Raw genomic sequence first — 20,259 nt, forward strand, 5'->3', positions numbered from 1 at the left:
TTTGAATTAAATCTGTTTACTGTAATGGAGCCTCCCACAGCTCCCCACCTTCTTTTTTTTTCCTGGTATATTTTCATTTGGGAAAGCCGTAGTGTCAATGTGTTCTCTGTGCTCCACTGAATCTTGATACTGCTACATTTTTTGGTATTATCATTAAAAAGGAAAGCGACAACATCATTACCTTTTTTCCCTTGCTCCTTTAGGTTGCCTTGAATGCATTCCTGTTTAGGTCTTAACCAAAACCTACTTACTTCTCTGTTTCTTATCCTTTCAGCTTCTTCGAATGCAATGACTCAGCAGCTACAGGATGAATTTGACAGTAGCGTGGAGAATGCAGAAGCTTGGATGAAGGCCATCCAAGAGAGACTGAGGATCAATGACAACACCAAGGGACCCCGATCTGCCCTAGAAGCCAGACTGAGAGAGACTGAGGTAAGGGAAGAGCGATGGAAGACTAGCAGCAGGTTTGCCAGGTTAAAATGTTTACACTCTCCTATAAGCATGCTCAAACCTGAAACAATTGAGTCGCTGCTTGCAAAGATAGTGATTTGCAGGAGTCCAGCATATAGTACAAGAGAATCAGATCACATTAGTGTTCGGTCTCCTCCAGGACTCTGGCACTGATAGAGAAAGACTGCAGTGTCCTAGTAATGGGCTGTTCTAGAGTAATCACCTTGTCCTTTTCCATAAGCCCTGATGATAAGTGGGTTTACAGCTCCCCTTTATAATCTCTCTAAGGAAAATGCTTTATATTTTCGGTTTTTTTCTGTTCTTACTTAATCTCTTGTATAACTCTTCTCACAGAGATCCCATTGCAGATTGTGCCTGCTCTCTTACTGTGATTTCACATTCATTAACTTCAGTTTCATTAGATGTTATCTTGTTCTTGTAATGTCAGAGAATGAAACACTCCTGTTTGCCCCATCTCTACCATTCGTGATTAGAGGGAGTGGTGGTATTTTTATGATTAATATTGAAACCATTTTTATACTTGTATTACCTTTAATTCTAACTAGTCTGTTCTTTAAATTAAATGGCCAAATCTTTTCCATCATTATTTATCCAAAAGTCTTTGTTTTTGTGTGTCTATTCATGTTTGGACTGCCTCTTCTGAAGAAGTTTAACAACTCCAACAAAACATTGCAGGCTTACATGGAGGGCGAGATAGTTTACATGGTGATACAGCGATGTCTTCAGCCTTTTTGCTTAACTGTGGCTCATCGAAGGCTGGATCTTGCCTCTGGCCTAATATAGAGAGACTGTTCATGGAGGGATGGATGGTGGCTAGACTTGCATGTCAATCATGCAAATCTGAGGTATTTCCTCTTGGACTATGGATTTATTTCTGCCCTTAAATTATTTTCCTTTTGTCTGGAAAACTATGATATGTACAGTCTCCAAAAACATGCAAAAAATACAGGAACTTGAGTAGGGAGAATGGTAGTTTGGCAAAGGGGGTGCATTCGTGGCAGAGATAGCAAGATGCAAGGTTTAGAGGTTTGTGGTTATTTTATATGAGCTGAACTGAAGCCTGTTGACTTCTGTGGGCTTTGGAGGAGGTCTATAACACGCACAAAATCATGTTAGAAGAGTTTTTCAATTCAGACTTCAGAAATTCATCATTCTAAAGAATAACAGGTGTCTGTTCTCTCTTCCTGTGTGTACCTTATCCACCTCCTGCTCTCTCATTGGGCCTCCTTTTTGGGCCTGGCTTCCCTGCCCAGCTCACGTTCCCTCGTGATGTGCTTACTGCTTCACCTATTGGCTGTTTTCAAATCCAGTGATCATTTTTCAGTTTCTTTTTTGCATCTGGCTTGCCTTTTTTTCATGCTTCCTTCCTGTGGTTTATTTTCTGTTAATTTGTTAATGAAAATGCTAGCTGAGGATAGAAATCCTTTAAAAAACAGATTTGAAAAAAGAAAAATGTACAGCCCGTACAGCCATGGCTTTCTCTCCAGCTGTTGTTTGCTTTCACTTGCTGGAAAAACGTCAGGCTTAGAACACAGTTTTACTCTTAAATTTTTCCTGTTGGGTGATAGCTATGGCTTTTATTTTCTTTCTCTGCCCTACCCTTTACCCTGCTTTCCTGGATTCTTTTAATCACACTTTTCATAGTAGATAGTTTGGCCAAACACCTGTTTGTATGTCACATGCAGATGCGCTGTGTACATGCCAAAAGAACAGTCTTCTCCCAGAATGTGAGACTGGAAATCCAACATCTTGTGATTTGGTCTCACCTTTGCAATAACTGATGTGATTTTTTTTAACAAATCCCATAGGCCTTAACTTTCCAGAAGTAGTTGCTGATTTTGAAACCCGCAGTGTTTTCATTATAGAAGGCTTTTCCTTCAAACTTGAAAGCCTGGAGTTTGCCAGGAGTTCGTGGAAGAACAGCAATAAAAGCTAATCTGATGGTATCAGAAGTTTGGATAAAGTGATGCTGAAAGCTGATATCCAAATTGGGACTTAATTCATCTGTTATATTGTACAGAATTTGTGCTGATTTTCCATCTCTGGGTAGAGGAAAAGTGTCTACTTAAAATTAGATGGCTTAACTTTGACTTCCTGGCATTCCAATTTGTGTAAGACACATGTTTTCACCAATTCATAACTTAGCAATTTAGGGTCAAAGCAAAATTTGGTAGCAGGCAGAAAATTCCACTAGTTAATTTCTCTTGGCTTGTTTTCTGAGCCAACTTTTATTTGCAGTAGGAAGCTTTTTTAATATGCTTCATGATTTCTTATAGTAGAGCTTAAAATAGAGACATTGCAGTGTACCGTGTTGTGTCAACGCTCTTTGGCAGGTGGGTAGAACAACTGGCATGTGGCAACATAGTGCTATAACTTTATGACAGCTATGGAAACATAGCCACAGATATTTGATAGAAAATTACCTGGTTTTTGTAGCTAACTTAAATGTTTTTCAACTGCTACATGGTTTTCAATTAAATTCAGTCCTTTAGAATGTTTAAGAATAAACAAGTCTGAAGAAGAGTTCATCTTTTCCTTTCAGGAGAGGCTCTGCAGCAGGGACTTCACGATTCCTGGGTAAAAACAAAGTTTAAATTTCATCAATTATACTTGCTTTCTTTTCATGCTTTCAGTCTTATTTGTTTTTCTCACAGAAAATACGTGCGCTGGAACCAGAAGGCAGCTTGAAAATGGACTTGATTCTTGTGAAGGCAGATGCTGCTCTTCGCAGCATCAGTGAGGATAAGAAGCATGAGGTACTATCTAAACTGAAAGACATTAAAGCCTTGTGGGAAGAGACAGCCATATACATTACTCACTGTCATAGGTAAGACAAACGTACTCTTTGCACAAGACTGCTATTTGGTGTGTTGAGGCAGTTGTCTCATCCAGTGCTTTCATAAAATGCTTCCTGCCTCTTTCTGCTGCTTGGATTGTAGATAGCAATCACTGCTAATCCCAGTCCCATGAGCATGTCAGGGGCTGTGTGGGGAGAGAGGGTGAATGGGACCTCAGTCGTCTCTGCCTTCCCAGGCCAGCCCACCTCATGGTCTGGAATGATGAGTTCTGCCAGGCACAGGGACCTTGTACAGAATATTTCCTCCCCAGAGCAGGGAGGGCCTGGGAAGTGAATCTGGACCCTCTGAAGTCAGAGCAGCTTAAAATTGCTGAGAACCTTGTCCTTTGCTTTTAAGGCCTTTTGAGCTTGCCAGTCTTCACTGCTCCCACCATAATTTCGTCTAACTTATCTCTCTTACTCTTCCCAACAGCCGTATTGAGTGGGTCTGGCTGCACTGGAGCGAGTACCTGAAAGCCCAAGATGAGTTTTACGCATGGATTCACAACATGAGGGTGACCTTGGAGCCCGACATTGAGTTGCAGCTTGGCCTAAAGGAGAAGCATTGGCAGCTGAGCCATGCTCAGGTTCTGCTGAATGATGTCTTAAATCAGTCAGTCCTGCTGGAAAGGCTGCTAGAGGAAGCTGCTTCCTTGTTCAGCAGGATAGGTGACCCCAGCGTTGATGAAGATGTTCAGAAGAAAATGAGGGTGGAATATGAAGGAATCAGGGAAGAAGCTCAGGTACACCTATAAAGAGTGGGAGGTGTTCAGATTTCACCAATATACGGCATTGTTTGCTATCTGCTTCTTGAGTGACAGGGCTTATCTGGTAGGACTGCAAAAAGAAACAGAGCTGAGGACCCCTGTTCTTTCAGTCAGTGGACTGTTTGCAACAGTCATCATGTCCCAAAGTAAGCTGTTAATTGAGATGCTATTACACTGTGCTTTATAGTATGTTGTTGTAAAGTAACTGCAAGCTGCTTGCTGTGACCTAGTGAATATTGGTTTAGGTCATCTCTGTATAAAGTTTTATAAAAGGGTTTATCGAATAGTGAAAGTGGTTATTTTAAATTTTCTTGATAATTCTGCACATCCTCTCTACATATGCGTCTCTTATATCTACTATCTTGGGCACAAAGCTTTGGTATGTTTATATACATTTTCCTTCTCTAGAATTTTTGTTTGGCATTTTTAGTGCAGAAGGGGACGAATCAGTCTTGTGGCACTTCAGGACATGGTTTAGTGGGGATGGTGGTGTTGAGTTGATGATTGGACTTGATGATCTTAAAGGTCTTTTTCAACCTTAATGATTCTGTGATTCTGTGAATTGTTCCTCATCTTTCAGCACGTTAGTGATCCTCATATAACCAGATGCAAAGTACCCATTCTCGGAGCCAGGGAATATTACATGTACGCACCCTTGGAGGAAGTAGCATTAGTCCAGATCCAGAGCTGCACTCCCTGCCTGCAGAACTGGGAAACACGGAGGTGGGAGTCAGCTGTGGCCCAACACTGAGCTCAGCTGGCCAGTTCCAGTATCTGAAAGATTTCCACTGCACACAATTACTAATTCTTGCCTGATGCTAATCTTCCAGCTTGAACAGTTGTTAGATAGGCTAGTGTAAGACATCCCAGTTCATCTTTCGGTGCCAGTGGTTTCCTTGTACCCTATTCCTGAGTAAAGATTTCAGATAAGGCTCATACTTTTCACTTCTACAACTCAGGTAAAGATGGGATTGGACCATGTGGCATGGCTGAGGAGCAGACATCTGCAGGTGGGCTGAAGAATTCAGCTTCTCACTAGCCCATATCAATAGAAATACTCAAACGGATATTTGAAATATATATAGACACATCTGTCCCAAGCATATAGAGATTAAATCTAGTCTTTGTCTCACAGAGGCTTCCAGGAGTTCCATAGGCTGGAATTACCTTGTGCAAATGCAAATCATTTTCATTACATTGGTTCTGCTATCTGCCTCTGTCATAATGTTGCCTTCCATTTGTATACCCCAGTCCAGAACTGGAGCCTGACAGTGATGTATGCTTTCCCTCCCTGGGTGCTGTTGTACAAAGTTAACTTCAAATCACACTGGAAGAACAGGAACATTGGGATGCTCGTGCCACTGCTCTGCTTGCTCTACAGATACTTTTTCTGTTTACAAAAAAAAAAAACACCCTGAACCCAGAACAACGAAAAAACCCTGGAGCTGGCACCTTTAGTGAGCATGAAATTCAGATGTTTTTTAGCCATAAAGGTAAAATTACTGCTAATAATTCTCTCCAAAAACCACAGCATATTTGGAAATTCTGTAACTGCAGCTGCCACAGAGGGGCTGTAAAGCCACCAGCAGACTTGAGTCTCAACGTTGATTATTTATTTTCAAAGGTAGATCTCTTCATTACAAGGCAACTGGATTTACGAATAAGAAGGTTCCTGGGAATTCAGGTGTTGTCTATCTAGATTGCTATTTAAAATTCACATTCACTCCCTTCTAAGCAAGATTTGTCTTTGGTTTTGAAGCAGGAGACAGTCATTAGCTATTTTAATAAGGCAGTTCTTTCAAAGAAGTCATTTGAATACTTAGAGCCAGAATGTGACCTCTCTGAGACTGGTTTTACATAGTGTAATGCTCTAACTGACTTGCACACATGCTAGTGTAAATGAGATCAGGAAGTGGCTCATAGTACTTAGACAAAATATGTCTTTATGTCTCCAGCCAACTGAGATGCTAGAAAAAGCTTTTCTTTGGCATTGGTTACAAATGCCACATTTCATAGAAGGATGGAGTGAGAGAATCCAGCTAAGAAGTCCCTCCCCCAGGAGGTACGGAACAAAGAAGGGAGTTGGGAAGCCTTGGATTTTGCAACTGAAGTAAATGCAGAGTTTGTTAGCTAATGCCAAGGTTACAGGCACCTTGGGAATCGTGTTGGAAAGTATAACACTAGTTAGAGAAACCCTGCCACCTCTTCCAACAGGAGGGAGGAATGAATGAAAGAGATTCAGGAGTTGTAAGGGTATTGCTCCAGCCCCTCACATGATGAGAGGCCAGGCTAAATGTGACTTGCAGATGCCAGCTGAATGCCTGAGCTGCCTACCAGAGGAGGCTTGCTGGTGTTTGTAGATTACACTTCTGTTTGAAGAGCATTTTTAGATCCTGTGCAGTTGTCCAGCTCTATCAGAAGGCATGCTCTTGGACAGTGTTTCTTAAATGGTTTGCCTGTGACATTGCTTCTCTGGTATGAGCAAATGGTGGGGTTTTTTTTTCTTTCCTAGTGTGTCCTTATCATTCCCAAATTTTAAAAGCACATAATTTTCTTTTAATTACATTGACAGGACTATTTTTTGATGTGGCAGCCATTTCCTATGTGCTTTCCTTTGCCTAGTAAAATAATAATATGCGGAGGTAGATGGTTGTGGGTTTTAGCATAAATGATGACTGAAGATGGTAAGAAAAGTTACGATATACAGTATGTTGATATTTAGTCAAATATATCAAATATGTCTGAGCATATCAAGTTAATTTCAGTCCACATTGTCTCTGTTAACTCATTAGAAAGTTTCCCTGCCTAACCTCTTGCAGGGGGAGAGCCTCAGCCAGCTCTTTGTAAGCCTTTGGTCTGACAGCTAACACAGTCTGTCCAGATCCATGGCATCTCTTCCTTGACCTCATGGATCAGTAGGAGCATCCAAACTGTGCGCTCCTTTGTTTTGGCTGAATAGCCTGGCCAGGGGTTGGGTCATTTTGACTTCTTTTTTAACTCTCTATATATTAGTGCAAGACTTTTGAGTTTAAGAATAGCTCTGCTTTGTTATTCTGACTTGCTCCCTTTGGAGCTTCTTTTAGTGCAACAAATTAGCCTAATTCCCTGTAATCAATAAGCTTGGGCTGACTTGTTTCACTTCGATGTTTGGCCCATTTACACCGCTGTAAGATTGCATTCTACAAGTCCCTAACTTGAGGTCAAGGTGAGAATCGTTTAACCTGTATGCACCTCTGCAGATTTGAGAATTAAGGAAAGGGGATTTAGCAAACAAGTAAGGTGTTCTGCTGGGTACGTCTTGGCCACAGAAGTCTGCAGTCATAATTCTGCTTTTTGGTCTCATCCAAACCCATGTTTGCATAGGTGATGCTATTAAAGGTCCTGCCCTAATAAGTGGGCAGCATTTCATTCTCCATAGGAAGCAGTTGTCCTTTAGCTGTCCCTCTTCTGTCCCAAAGCAAGTCAACTAACTTTAGGGGAGTCGCTCTTGATTTGCACAAGTCAGCAGAGATTGCAGTGGCAGTGTGGAAAACACAGACTGATGTGGTGTCACCTGGAGAGTGGTGGCTTTGTACTGCACCGTGGGCATAACCTGTCCCAAAGGTGAAGGGCAAAGTCCCAGAGGGACCACCACCCCACAGCACATGGGAGATCCCATGGTGACTGATGCTCATGCCACCTTTCTGCTGGCCTGGCTGGAGAAGGGCTTACAGGATGGCGTTGGCCCACTGCTACCTCAGGCAGGTTGGTGGGTGTGGGGATATGTCCAGAGTCTCAGAGAGACAAGGGAAACACAGAGGGGACTTTGAAACTCTGCCTGCCATTGCGGCTATCACCCTGCTCTCTGTGGAGGGCAGCTGGGATGAAGCTCTGCTCAGAGGCACGGGATGCGTCCCATATGATGCAAAATGAAACTCAGCCCCATTGTCCGTGACAGCATTTCAAGGTTGCTGCAAGCACTAAATGGATTGCACAAGGAATATTTTTTCTAATTTAACTGTAGCGTACCTCAGTTGTTCTCCATGCCAACTAGTGAAGGGCAGGAAAAAATCAGTCTGATTTTGTAGGAAATAATACTTAGGTTGGGTATGATACTAGTGAACCAACAGAACAGGATTCCTTGTGATTTGTGTAAAATTTTCTTCAGCAAGGCCTAAACTTCAGCTGACAAACAAGGATAGTCTGAGCAAATGTGATTCTGCCTTGTTGTGAGCGGTGCCAGGCTGGATCAGAGGGAAGCAACTCATGATGCGCAGGCCCCTGTAAGTTCAGGGGTTGTCAGTTATAGCACACACAGTAACTGAGAAAATGAAGCCTGCTTCCCATAGGCTTAAATTTGCTTCCAGGGTCTGCAATACCACCACAGGATAGTTTGTGATCTGCTAACTAAATAAGTATGAAAGTTCCTGGGCTATGTGATTGAAGGTGATAGTCACTTTCCATACAGCCTGCTTAAATAAGGAACACTTAAAAACAAGTTTCATGCCCCTAGCACAGTCTCTCTTATTCTTATTTTGACAGAAAGGCAAAGTCAATCTGTTGTGTGCTAATCTTTATTTTTAACCAGCATGAGGAAGATAACTGCTTGTCTCCCAAAGTCAAAACCAGAAACAGTCTTCTGTCTCTTTTCTTTTTCTAATGAGAGAATAGGAAATTTTGGAAAGGGGAGGCTAGAAATTCACCTGAGAGGACCTTGCAATTTGTCTCCTCGGAGGTTAGCCACTGAGAGCCTGCAGCACAACCAAGATGGGGACAAACTTTTATGTCCTTTTGTGTCCTGTTTCTTGAGGTGAACTGTGAATTCCTGTGGAGGCCAACTGCTATCAGGACTCGCAGAAAGGGAGTCTTGTTTATAAATTCTGGGTTAGTGTAAAGGAAAAAGAGCTAAATAAGCACTGTCCTCACGGCTTCTGATGTCTCTTGTTACAGAGCAGAGTGAAACTGCTTGAAAAGATCACCAAGGAACATGAGCAGTACAGCACCAATGTCAACCAGTTTCAATCGTGGCTGAATGGTGTGACAGAAAGATTAAACTGCTGCATTGGAGAAGCAACCAAGTCTTCAGCAGAGGACAAGTTAAAGGCACTGAAGGTCCTTAAACAATATAATTCTGACAGTGAGCCAGGATTGTGCGTTCTCCATGCTTGTATATGTTTCTCAAACCATGCAAGAGTGTACTTGATAAAGAATTACCCAAACAAAATAAGGTGGTGATTGTAAGATGGGCTAAGGGAGAAGAGTTGTATCAGGTCCTATAACTGTTAGTACATATTGTTCTCCCAACTGTAGCATGAGTCACAGGCTGATCTGCTTTGTTTTTCTTAAAGCCTGATCTCCTATGTTTATGTGTTTCTTTGAAAATCTTGCCCTTTAAACTTGTTTAAATCAATGATATTGGTAAACATGATTCAAATAAAGCCAGAAGGCTCACAGGGTTTGAGAGTTTATTGCTGGTGATAAAAATACCAGTTTTGAGAACAGTATCCAGTATTTTGGTGCCACTGCTTAAACTGTTCGGCTTTAAATTTCTCAGAGATCTGATTATTAGTATTTCTTACTGCCTGCAGCTCCTGTTTTCTTTGTCAGGGACCTCAGATGACAAGCATTTCTGAAAATCAAGCCAATATTTTCAAAATCGTGGCAGTTAGTATTACTGAGAAGGCAGTCAAATGACCAACCCTGGCTTCTGGTCACTTTGAAATAAGTGGAGAAGAAAATATGTACAACCAGGAGAGGTGGTCTTATTTTCCTACTGCTTTCACCTTTTTCTCCAACTTCCCATTCCTGCAGCTAATCTTTATTTCACTTCTTTCTGCAGGAAATTGCCAAAAACATTAGGAGCGGTGGAAAGAAATGGAAGCACCTTGAAAATCAATGTGCAGGAGTGATTCAGAATACCTCCCCACTCGGAGCAGAGAGAATGAAGGATGAACTCGAAGAGCTAAGAAAAGCCTTGGAGAAGTTGAAACTGCTGAGTAGTGAGGAGGAGGAGAGATTGCTCAAGATCCAACAGTCAGAAAGTGCCTACGAGTCCCAAGCCAGACAATTAGAAGCAGATGTCCAGGAGCTGAAAAAAGATCTACAGAGACTAGAAAGTGACCTGGACCCTGGGGAAAGGGAAAAGACTGAAGACGAGTTTGTAACTCTGTGGAGAAAATGCAACGTGAGTTGTTACCCTTTGTATGCCTAAAACCAGCAGTCATAGATTGAATATGCATAGTCACATCCAACAGGTGTCTGTCCCATTGGTTAAAGGTGGTAAGGAAAGAGTACGTGTGTGTACAGAACAGACTGAGGAAAATGTGAATAGCAACAATGGAATCAAGTATTCTAACCTTTATCTCAGTCTGCACAGAGGGAGCAGGTTTGAAGGATGTGTTCAAGCTTGTGTCTTGAGTTCAAAGGGACCATATGCAAAAAGAGCGCAATACAGAGCAAACAACACAATTTGCTCTACTTAAAAAGAAGCAGGAAAAATAATGCCTCACTGTACGTACAAATATATACATACATACACGCACACAAATACATATATTTCTGGGGTATTTGGTAAGACAATTTTTATATTATATCCTTCATCTGTGTAAGGTGGGTACCTGTATTCCTTTATCATCAGACACCCCTTCATTCCTAAGAAGGCCCAAGTTTGTAGCAATCCAGGATTTACACCAAAATAAATCTGTTGCAAAAATGAGTACAAAAAGTTTGTCACACATAAAGTAGATAAGAATCTTTACCACTCATTCCTCTTGAGAGTTGGTTTTGCATTTATTCTCTTTTCTCAAAATACCTTTCATTGCTATATGCATGCCTAGAACTCAGCAGGATTGGCTGGGAAAAGTATATGCAAAAAGGACCCACAAAATACAGACTGGTTCAATCCAGCTATATTTGCTTGGGGTTTTGTTGGTTTTGTTTCCCTATGTCACCCTAGAATTAACATTCTGTATATAAGTTTGAGAAAGATCTATACATGTAAACAGACGTGGTCAAGACTGCTCCAAAAATGTATCTCATGTTATATACTGCAATCAGTGAACTGAAACTGGGCCTGTTTGTGATTCTCTGTTCAGTCAGTGAACCCTGCAGATGAGATGCAGAGGCTAGGCAGTGTGAGGAGAGAGAGCCTGCAGGAACAAAACTGTTCCTGAGAATGTTTTCTGCCTTAGGAAAGTCCATATTCATTACAACAGGAGAAAAGGCAGCAGAAAGGGTACTTGTGAATACCTTGAGGGACAGCCTTATCTCTTCATTTCATGTGCCAGACACTACATGAGATGTGATCTGTTCATTATTTTTATGATTAAGGCAACGAGAGCAGCTCTGGCTGCAGAAGAGTCCAAGGTTGAGAGGCTGAAGGCTCAGCTTAAGGAATTGCTACGGTTTTCCCAAGATGTGCAGCCACATGCTGAGAGTGTTGTCTCTGCAATACAGCAGTATCAAAGGTAGTGGGAAGTCTGATTATGCTGGGGGGAGGTGGAGGGAATCTTCTCTCAGACATTGAAGGGATTGACAAGGGCCTAAGAAAAAAGTGATATGCCGTCTGATTGTAGGTGATGGGTAGAAAAGAAAGGCTTTTGTTAATTACATCTTCCTCTACATTTCAGTAAACCTGAATTTAATTTTTAGCCAATTTCTAGGAGCTGTAAGCTGCTGGCCATTTTCAAGCAATTATCTTGCATCATTAATGTTGTGTATGGTTTAAAGAAAATTAGATTGTTGGCAGCTAATTTGATCTTCTTAGCATTTAATAGTAATAATTTATGTATTTTGCTTGCCTTTCATGACAGCAACTAGAAAATCAGGGCAGGAGCTGTAGTAGTAAACGGTTCAGAAGAATTATGGCCCTCTCTTGTTGAGTTTGTTGTGATGACTCATCAGCCTTAGCAATTACTTGGCAGAGTTTACTCCCCTTCTCCTGGCAGCATATATGCATGATTCCTGTTTTCAACTTGCCTTGGGTTGTTGGAAACTCTGAAAGTTTAGCCTCTCCCCAGACTTCAGTGTTTCCGTTTCCAGGCTGCCTGGAATCAGGAAGTAAAGAAGCTGGAGCAAATTTTGCAAACTAGAAGAAAGGAGCATTTTTTAAGGAAAAAGAAAGGTCAGTTTTTTTACTGTATCCAAGCTTATTTTCCTCTGTCCAGTGCACAGTATGCTCTGCTGCTGGAAGGGTTATAGGTCATTAGGGGAAAGTATTTCAATTTAAAAACTAACAAATAAACGATGTCGAAAGAGCAGCAGAGAAAGCAGGAGAACTTGCTTCTGAGTAGAAAATGGCAGCTGCTCTTTTGCCAGCTTCTCTCCAAAGCTTTTTTGCAAAATCTGGCAGCTTCACGCTGAGCCTGGCAGGGGCAGCAGAGCAAATGGTGAAGGACATGTAATGTCAGAACTTTCTATTTGCGGAGCTTTTGGCCTCTGCAAGCTTGCCTCTGTTTAGCTCCATAACGTCTCAGTGGCACAGGTAAGATTATTGTTCCCCTTTTTATAGAAAAGCAGTATTAATCTTGGTTGGCATTGTTCTTGCCTGCCTGTCTTGTGAATTTGCAGGATACTGTTCCCATATGATTTATATAGTTTGGGCTGCATTCTGTTATATGAGATAGGATTCTGCAAACTGGGAGGTCAGGAAAGCTGAGGAAAACAGGAGGCAGCTGCAGGGAATGTGTCACTGCTAGGCCTTGTTACTCAGTTGTATTTTGGATAAGTCTTTGTGAGAGAAGCCTGGGTATTTAATGAATGTGTGCTGATTTTATTTTTTTTCAATATGTGTATATATACAAACATACCTAGCTGTGCCTGTATGTGTATACATATATATACAAACACAAAGCTTTTATCAGAATCACTTATATATAAAAATAAATACAAGTGATTCTGCAAAATTTTAAAAATTTGTATCTGAAAAAAATATGTATTTTCCTCTTTTTATAGGTAACATAGGGTGATCAAAGATTTCTTAACGTATTTTATTAAAGGAACAAAGACTTGGTAATACGTAAAACAATACAGGCAACTGCAGTTAAATTCTAGACACTCTTGGCTTGTTCCTCCCATCAGTCAGTGAGACTGCTCCGATAATACGATTTGTTAAATCATGCTGATGGTAGCAGCCAAGAAAGATCTCATACAAGAGAAGACTGCTGGCTGCTAGAAAGGCAAAGTAATTCCTGACACACAGTTGCACAAGAGACAAATGTGTCTTACGGTGTCTAAATGAAGTTTTGTTGGATGACTCTGACTGACAGAGCAGCTGTCAGTAAGAAACCCGAGGCTCAGACAGTAAAAAAGACTGAGGCTTTTGTGTTGGATACAATTTACACACGAGTATTGTGTTAATTCGTGCCTTGATGAATAGGATGTTTGGACTTGGATTTCTTCATAATCCTTCTCTCGGCTGTCACTTTATCCTTGCAGTGTTAGAGGCAAGACATCTAAAATGAGCACTGATACAGAAACACAACTGAGAAGACTCTTCCAAAATCCCCTGCAAGATTTTGAACAGTGGAAGCCATCGGTCCAAATGCTCCTAGAGACTCCGGAGCCAGCGCTGGCTCACATTGAGGTAGCAAACCTGTCACTAAGTTCAGAAACTGATACGTGGTTTGTGTTTGCCCAAAGTACGCCAGCAGCTGCCTGCGTACAGCTGCCAGACAGCAGCAGCTGGAAGGGCCTTTCCAGTATGGCAGGAAACCTCACAGTACAGAGGTCAATACTCATCTCTAGCTGTAGCAGAATGTCTTACTTTCTGCCCTCCATTTGGTTAACTGGAGTTGTCAACTGAATAGGCTGAACTAACGTGCTAGATATCTTTAACAATTATGACAATATTGTTTAGCATTAGCCCAGATCTCCCTGGATGGGAAGTCTATGGACTCTGCTAAGAAGTGTGTAGTAATATAGTCATGGGATTATAATGCATGATTTCTGCATGTGCCCAGGAAGGTGTGTTTGTTACTTTGTCATCCCTGTGATCTCCAGAATAAATGTGTCTGTGAACAGGGATGGAGTTTATCCTTGGGATGAGCATTCAAGCTGTCCTTTCTGTTGGTTGTTTAGGCCTCTCCTCTGCACAGACAACTCTTTCCATAGTACAGCTTTCCTCTATTTCTGTTCACAAAATGGATGCAGCCCTGGTGCTTCTAACATTATCAGGAAGACTTTTCCTTTAACTGGGCACTGTCCAGGTACCTTCTGTTACCCCTTGTCGGCCCAGCATGCTGTTTTTACCTGACTTTGTCATACTGCTTTGGTTGTGTGACTTGTGTGAGAATAATATGGTTATATGGTTTTTATTTTTTAATTTTTTTGTATGATTTCACTGGAAGAATTTTTCTCCTTTAGGCTGCTCTAGCTGAAAGCTCCCAGTTCAAAGAGAAGTTGATGACATTACAGCTGAAGAAAGATTTGCTAAACAATATCCTTGGTGAGGAAAAAGCAAAGTCTTTCCTGCAAGAAGTAGCTGAAGCTTCAAAGGAGAGAGAAATTCTACACAAAAGTCTGCTGCAAAGCAAGAGCAAACTCCAGGTGAGCTTCAAAGCCCGTATACAGTCTTTGTCTGTGACAAAGACAATGAGCAATCTTTTACCAAGCCAGTTTTATAGATACAAATTTAGTAGTAACTAGCTTTGCCCAATCACTTTTTCTAGGTTGATCAAATATTCAATTAAACTTGTGGTCTGTTGCATACTGTAGCTTGGTCTTTGTTCTGAGTGTGAAATGGACATTGACAAAAGATAATGCCAAGGGATATATGTTGAATGCTGGATTTTTTTTCTTCTTTCTCCATCTAGAATTTGATATCGCAACATAAGGATTTTGATGCTGGTTTCGCACCTTTGCAGAAGAAATTATCTGTCATCAAAGCCAAATTAGATCTAGAGAAGCAACCACGGCCTGACCTCTTGGGTAAAAAGACACAACTCCAGAGACTGCAGGTACATCACAGTAACGTTTGACTGTGATATCCTCAGTTAATTGTGGTCCTGTTTGTTCATATTTTATTAGCATTAGGTATTCAGTACCTTGTCCCCTGTGTTAGATAATTTCATTTGGTACAGTTTATAGCATGGAGTAGATGAAATTGAAGCAGTGCAGCTGAAGAACTGGCAAACTGGGCTTGAGGGAAGGAACAAGCAGCTGGAAGCTCTTGGTGCTACACCTTCTTGGGCTAGTTTTCTTGCTAAAGAAAGTGTATCCTGATACATCCCCCTAGGAGGGAAACTGAACAAGATAACCTGAACCCATCTAACTCCCTCCAAAAGCAGGGAGTTCCCATCGTCCCACCTCCTTCTGCATCCCCCCTTCCTGCTCTTTATTTTGTCCCAGCTTTGACACGTGCAGGATTTACTTACTCCGTGGGCTAATTCAGCTGGCGAAGATAAGAAAAAGATGATCAACAGAAAAAGATTATAATTTTCCACTTGGTTAGTGTTTTGATCCAACATGCAGTAGAGCCTGCTCAAGGCATGCAGTGGGACTACACAGCTGGGAGAAAGGAGAGAAGAGCAGGAGGGGAAGAGAGAGGGGATGTGACCCTTCCTTTTCGCCATGGTGAGCTATGGTGATTCAGCTATACAGTGCCACTTCACCCTTGGTGACCACAGGGGTGGTATCATCATAGTTCTTTGCAGTACTTCGCTAATTATGCTATGTCTCCTCTGGCAGCTTCTCAGCAACTTGTCTTCTTTGTTATCAGCTGGTAATATGTAAGAACGTCCATTCATTTCTTTCGGAAACGTTTGCTTCTAGACATCAAAAAAAAAAAATTTTCTTAATGACAGTGATTGTTCCTTTTTTTTTTCCCCCCTCATGCTGTCAAATGAAACTACTTTTAGTGTATGTTTTGTGGAGGTCCATGCCACATCTAGCACGTTACCTATATGGAATCTGTCTTTCCTCTGCAGATGATCCAAGATGACTTGGCAGAGCTTGCAGTTCAAATGGAGGAGGTAGAGAAGCTTGTTCAGTCAAATACCACACACAGACATGAAATGAACCAACTTTCAGCTGACTCTCAGGCCCTGAAGAGATCATTGGAGGTAACATAAGGAAGAGTTTTTAGTTGCCTGAGGAATTGTCAGTTGCCACTATTTAAAAATACAAAAAAAATCTTTGAGCATATGAGATTATATGCTTTGAGTGACAGATATTTTCATTTCAGGGGAAGAAGGCACTGAATTCTTATGACTTTGATATCTCTTCCACAATTCTCTGATTATCTGTAATGTGATTTCCCTTTGGGATAGGATACCATCCACACAGATTTTATATCTATATACATTATTCCTGGAGTGGGCCTGAGATTTCTGACCAAAAGACCTCATAGTTATATTATCATGGAGGTGCTTGGACTTCTTCACAGATGCCTGGATAATGCTTTTGTATCAAACTGTTTGTTTTTTTATAGTTTTGTGACCTAAAAGTTAATGAGAGCAAAGTGTTGCAATTGCATAATTACTTGTTTTGACCTGAGGCATTTTGTAGCTTGTAAACATAGCTATAAAAGGACCTTCCAAAGCAATCTCAGAAGAAGAGCTTGTAAAATTACCATGGTTATGCAGGTCACCATAAAAATACATATGATAAAGTGTTACCCTAGTACGCACTATGGAATTCTAATTTCAATCTCAATAATCCCATTTATCACTGAACTGGACTTTTCCCAAAAAAAGTCTGTACATTCATTTGTGATTCAGGGATTATAAGAAGTATTTGATATCGACTGGGGTATATAAAAAAAATTTCTTTATTCTGTTTCAGCTGAAAAGGAAGGGAGCTATTCTAGTGGTTAATGCCCCCCCATGTGGTTGAATTCAGGCCTGCAGGAGCTTGTAGGTGTTTTCTATGCCGCTGATGCTAAAAGATAAAGTTTTTTGTGTCTCATTAACAGCTGGTTTTTTTCTTTTTGCCCATGAGATTCTGTGCCAGTAGTTACAGTGTTAGATCCAGTAATGAAACTGCTTTTTGTCTGTGTTTAGTTGCTGACATATTTTTATCATTTGTAGGTGATGATACAGCAGAGTGAAGAGCACGTTCAGAAGCATTGGGCATATAATGACAAACTCTCTGACCTTCAGCAGTGGATCACAGTAACCACAGAGAAGATTGACTCCTACCAGGGTGCTGATGGAGAGCAGAACACCGAGGGCAGGGTGGCAGACCTTGAGGTGAGAAGAGCATCTTAGTGTATGATGTTAATTATTCACTTTGCAGTATTCAGACATGAAGGGCAGGGGTTTTCTAGCGAGGGTTTCCTGACTGGGGAGAGTAATGATGGTTTGTTTCTCCTGCGATAACTGTTAGTTGCTGCTCTCTCCCTGCTTTGCCCTGTGGTGTGGGATGTGGAGTTAGGTAAAAGACAAGAACAGTGAGAAATGGATAAGAACTGTTGAGATGGATAAAGTATTATCAAACGATAGGTGATTTTAAAAAGAGCTCTTCCTGCCAGGGTGATCTCTCGGGACAATACCTACCTTTGCCTATATGTACTCATTGATACATTGAACATTATTACCCTGTTAGCTAACCTCATACTGTGTTGAACTGAGCTGTTCCACAGCCGCTAGCTTTTCCCTGTGTAGCAGTATTATGCTAGATTCACTCTGACAGGTTACTTCAGCTGGCAGCTTTTGCCTTCATATGGGAAACCAAGATATCTCATGGGAAGGCTACAGAAGCATTGACGGCTTGCGCCCCTTAAGTTTTGCCATCAGCTCTTTGACCTATGTTGGCTCTTTGCAAGAATCCACAGCATATTTTTTTTCCTGCTAGGTATGTTCTAGCTAGTGCCAACAGAACCAGCATAGTCCTGGGCTGAACATGGCCTTCAGTCTGACATAGCCTCTGCTTTACCCAGGATACCTAGAAGTAACTGTAAGGGCTGTACGTTTCAGAGATGGCTAGCTGAGTTTCCAGATAAGGAGATCCAGCTGCACCTTGTGGAAGCTCATGGCCAGCTGGTCATGGAGAATTCTTCCCCAGAGGAGACTGCCCATGTCCAGGCAGAGCTGGATCAGCTGAAGGAGTCATGGAGATCACTGAAGGAGATGGCAACTGGGTAGGTGTTCATGTATGTCTTCCTCATGTCCCTTCAAGGGGATGCTCTTTACTGCTATATGACCAGACACACTTGATGCTTTCTGCTCTGTGCTGTGTAAAAGTGAACAGCTGTGTTACAATGCTAGGAGCAAGATGAAATTTTATTTAATTGTTTGTAATCTGGAAATCATTACTTTCAAGAAAACCATATTAGAGAATTCAGGGACCAGAGCAGTCTATGAAGCTGCCTTTACCTCACTCTTGGAGTAGGCAGTGTCTCCTTAGGACCTGGCTCACCCTTGTACTGCCGGTTCATATCAGAGGAAACAGGACATAGACTGGGGGACTTCTGCTGTTCTGCCTCACCTTCCTGTTCTCCTCGCTGTCTGATCTGGAGGTATCTCCAAGAACGCTGTATCTGCATTGGGATTTGTGCCTTTTGCAAACCTGGAAGAGTATAAACAGAGCTAAAATCCTCTCTTAGCTGGCAAATGTAGACTTAATTTATTTTGCCCTCACTGTGCAGTGTCGAACTGCTGCTCGTATTTGCTGGTCTGTATTAAAATTTAATACTGTTCCTTGCCAACGTGACACCCATCTACAAGAAGGGCCAGAAGGAGGATCCGGGGAACTACAGGCCTGTCAGCCTGACCTCGGTGCTGGGGAAGATTATGGAGAGGTTCATCTTGAGGGCACTCACAGGGCACGTGCAGGATAACCGAGGGATCAGGCCCAGTCAGCACGGGTTCATGAAGGGCAGGTCCTGCTTGACCAACCTGATCTTCTATAAGCAGGTGACCCGCCCAGTGGATGAGGGAAAGGCTGTGGATGTTGTCTACCTGGACTTTAGTAAAGCCTTCGACACTGTCTCCCACAGTATTCTCCTGGAGAAACTGGTGGCTCGTGGCTTAGACAGGTGCACTCTTCACTGGGTAAAAAACTGGCTGGATGGCCGAGCCCAGAGAGTTGTGGTGAATGGAGTGAAATCCAGTTGGCGGCCGGTCACAAGCGGAGACCCCCAGGGCTCAGTTTTGGGGCCGGTCTTGTTTAATGTATTTATCGATGATCTGGATGAGGGGATAGAGTGCTCCCTCAGCAAGTTTGCAGATGACACCAAGTTGGGTGGGAGTGTTGATCTGCTCCAGGGTAGGAAGGCTCTGCAGAGGGATCTGGACAGGCTGGATCGATGGGCTGAGGCCAATTGTATGAGGTTCAACAAGGCCAAGTGCCGGGTCCCACACTTGGGTCACAACAAACCCATGCAACGCTACAGGCTTGGGGAAGAGTGGCTGGAAAGCTGCCCGGCAGAAAAGGACCTGGGGGTGTTGATTGACAGCCGGCTGAAGATGAGCCAGCAGTGTGCCCAGGTGGCCAAGAAGGCCAATGGCATCCTGGCCTGTATCAGAAACAGTGTGGCCAGCAGGAGCAGGGAAGTGATTATCCCCCTGTAGTCAGCACTGGTGAGGCCGCACCTCGAATACTGTGTTCAGTTTTGGGCCCCTCACTACAAGAAAGACATTGAGGTGCTGGAGCGTGTCCAGAGAAAGGCGACGAAGCTGGTGAGGGGTCTGGAGCACAAGTCTTATGAGGAGCAGCTGAGGGAACTGGGGTTGTTCAGTCTGGAGAAGAGGAGGCTGAGGGGAGACCTTATTGCTCTCTACAATTACCTGAAAGGGGGTTGCAGAGAGGTGGGTGTTGGTCTCTTCTTCCAAGCGACTAGGGACAGGACAAGAAGAAATGACCTCAAGTTGCACCAGGGGAGGTTTAGGCTGGGTATTAGGAAAAAATTCTTTACTGAGAGAGGGGTGAAGCACTGGAACAGGCTGCCCAGGGAAGTGGTAGAGTCACCCTCACTGGAGGTGTTCAAGGAATGTGTGGACATGTCATTGTGGGACATGGTTTAGTGGGCATGGTGGTGCTGGGTTGATGGTTGGACTTGATGATCTTACAGGTCTTTTCCAACCGTAGTAATTCTGTGATTCTGTGCTACATGTCTGAGTATATTCATAAATAGTGTCAGTATAGGCATAAAAATGGAATGACTAAATTGAGGAAGGCTTGCCTGCTGTTACCAGACTGGAAGGTATATTGTCAAGGTAGTGGGTTTTTTTATCCCTCACTCCCCTGAATAAAAGAAAACAAAACACT

At 42.3% G+C, this 20,259-nt stretch overlaps 1 protein-coding gene across 1 annotated transcript in view; it reads left to right on the forward strand.

Moving 5' to 3' along the window:
* Positions 1-273: 273 nt before the first annotated feature.
* SYNE3 (spectrin repeat containing nuclear envelope family member 3) overlaps positions 274-20,259 on the forward strand; it is a 35,802-nt gene continuing 15,816 nt past the window's right edge. Inside the window, exons 1-12 of the mRNA XM_059819717.1 lie at positions 274-432; positions 3,126-3,298; positions 3,741-4,050; positions 9,004-9,165; positions 9,893-10,237; positions 11,383-11,519; positions 13,489-13,636; positions 14,416-14,598; positions 14,865-15,008; positions 15,978-16,112; positions 17,079-17,240; positions 17,967-18,130. Coding sequence (XP_059675700.1) covers positions 289-432; positions 3,126-3,298; positions 3,741-4,050; positions 9,004-9,165; positions 9,893-10,237; positions 11,383-11,519; positions 13,489-13,636; positions 14,416-14,598; positions 14,865-15,008; positions 15,978-16,112; positions 17,079-17,240; positions 17,967-18,130 — 2,207 coding nt within the window. The 5' untranslated portion in view covers positions 274-288. The remainder of the gene's footprint in view (positions 433-3,125; positions 3,299-3,740; positions 4,051-9,003; positions 9,166-9,892; positions 10,238-11,382; positions 11,520-13,488; positions 13,637-14,415; positions 14,599-14,864; positions 15,009-15,977; positions 16,113-17,078; positions 17,241-17,966; positions 18,131-20,259) is intronic.

Source organism: Gavia stellata, chromosome 7, assembly GCF_030936135.1.
Source record: "Gavia stellata isolate bGavSte3 chromosome 7, bGavSte3.hap2, whole genome shotgun sequence".
NCBI lineage: Eukaryota > Metazoa > Chordata > Aves > Gaviiformes > Gaviidae > Gavia > Gavia stellata.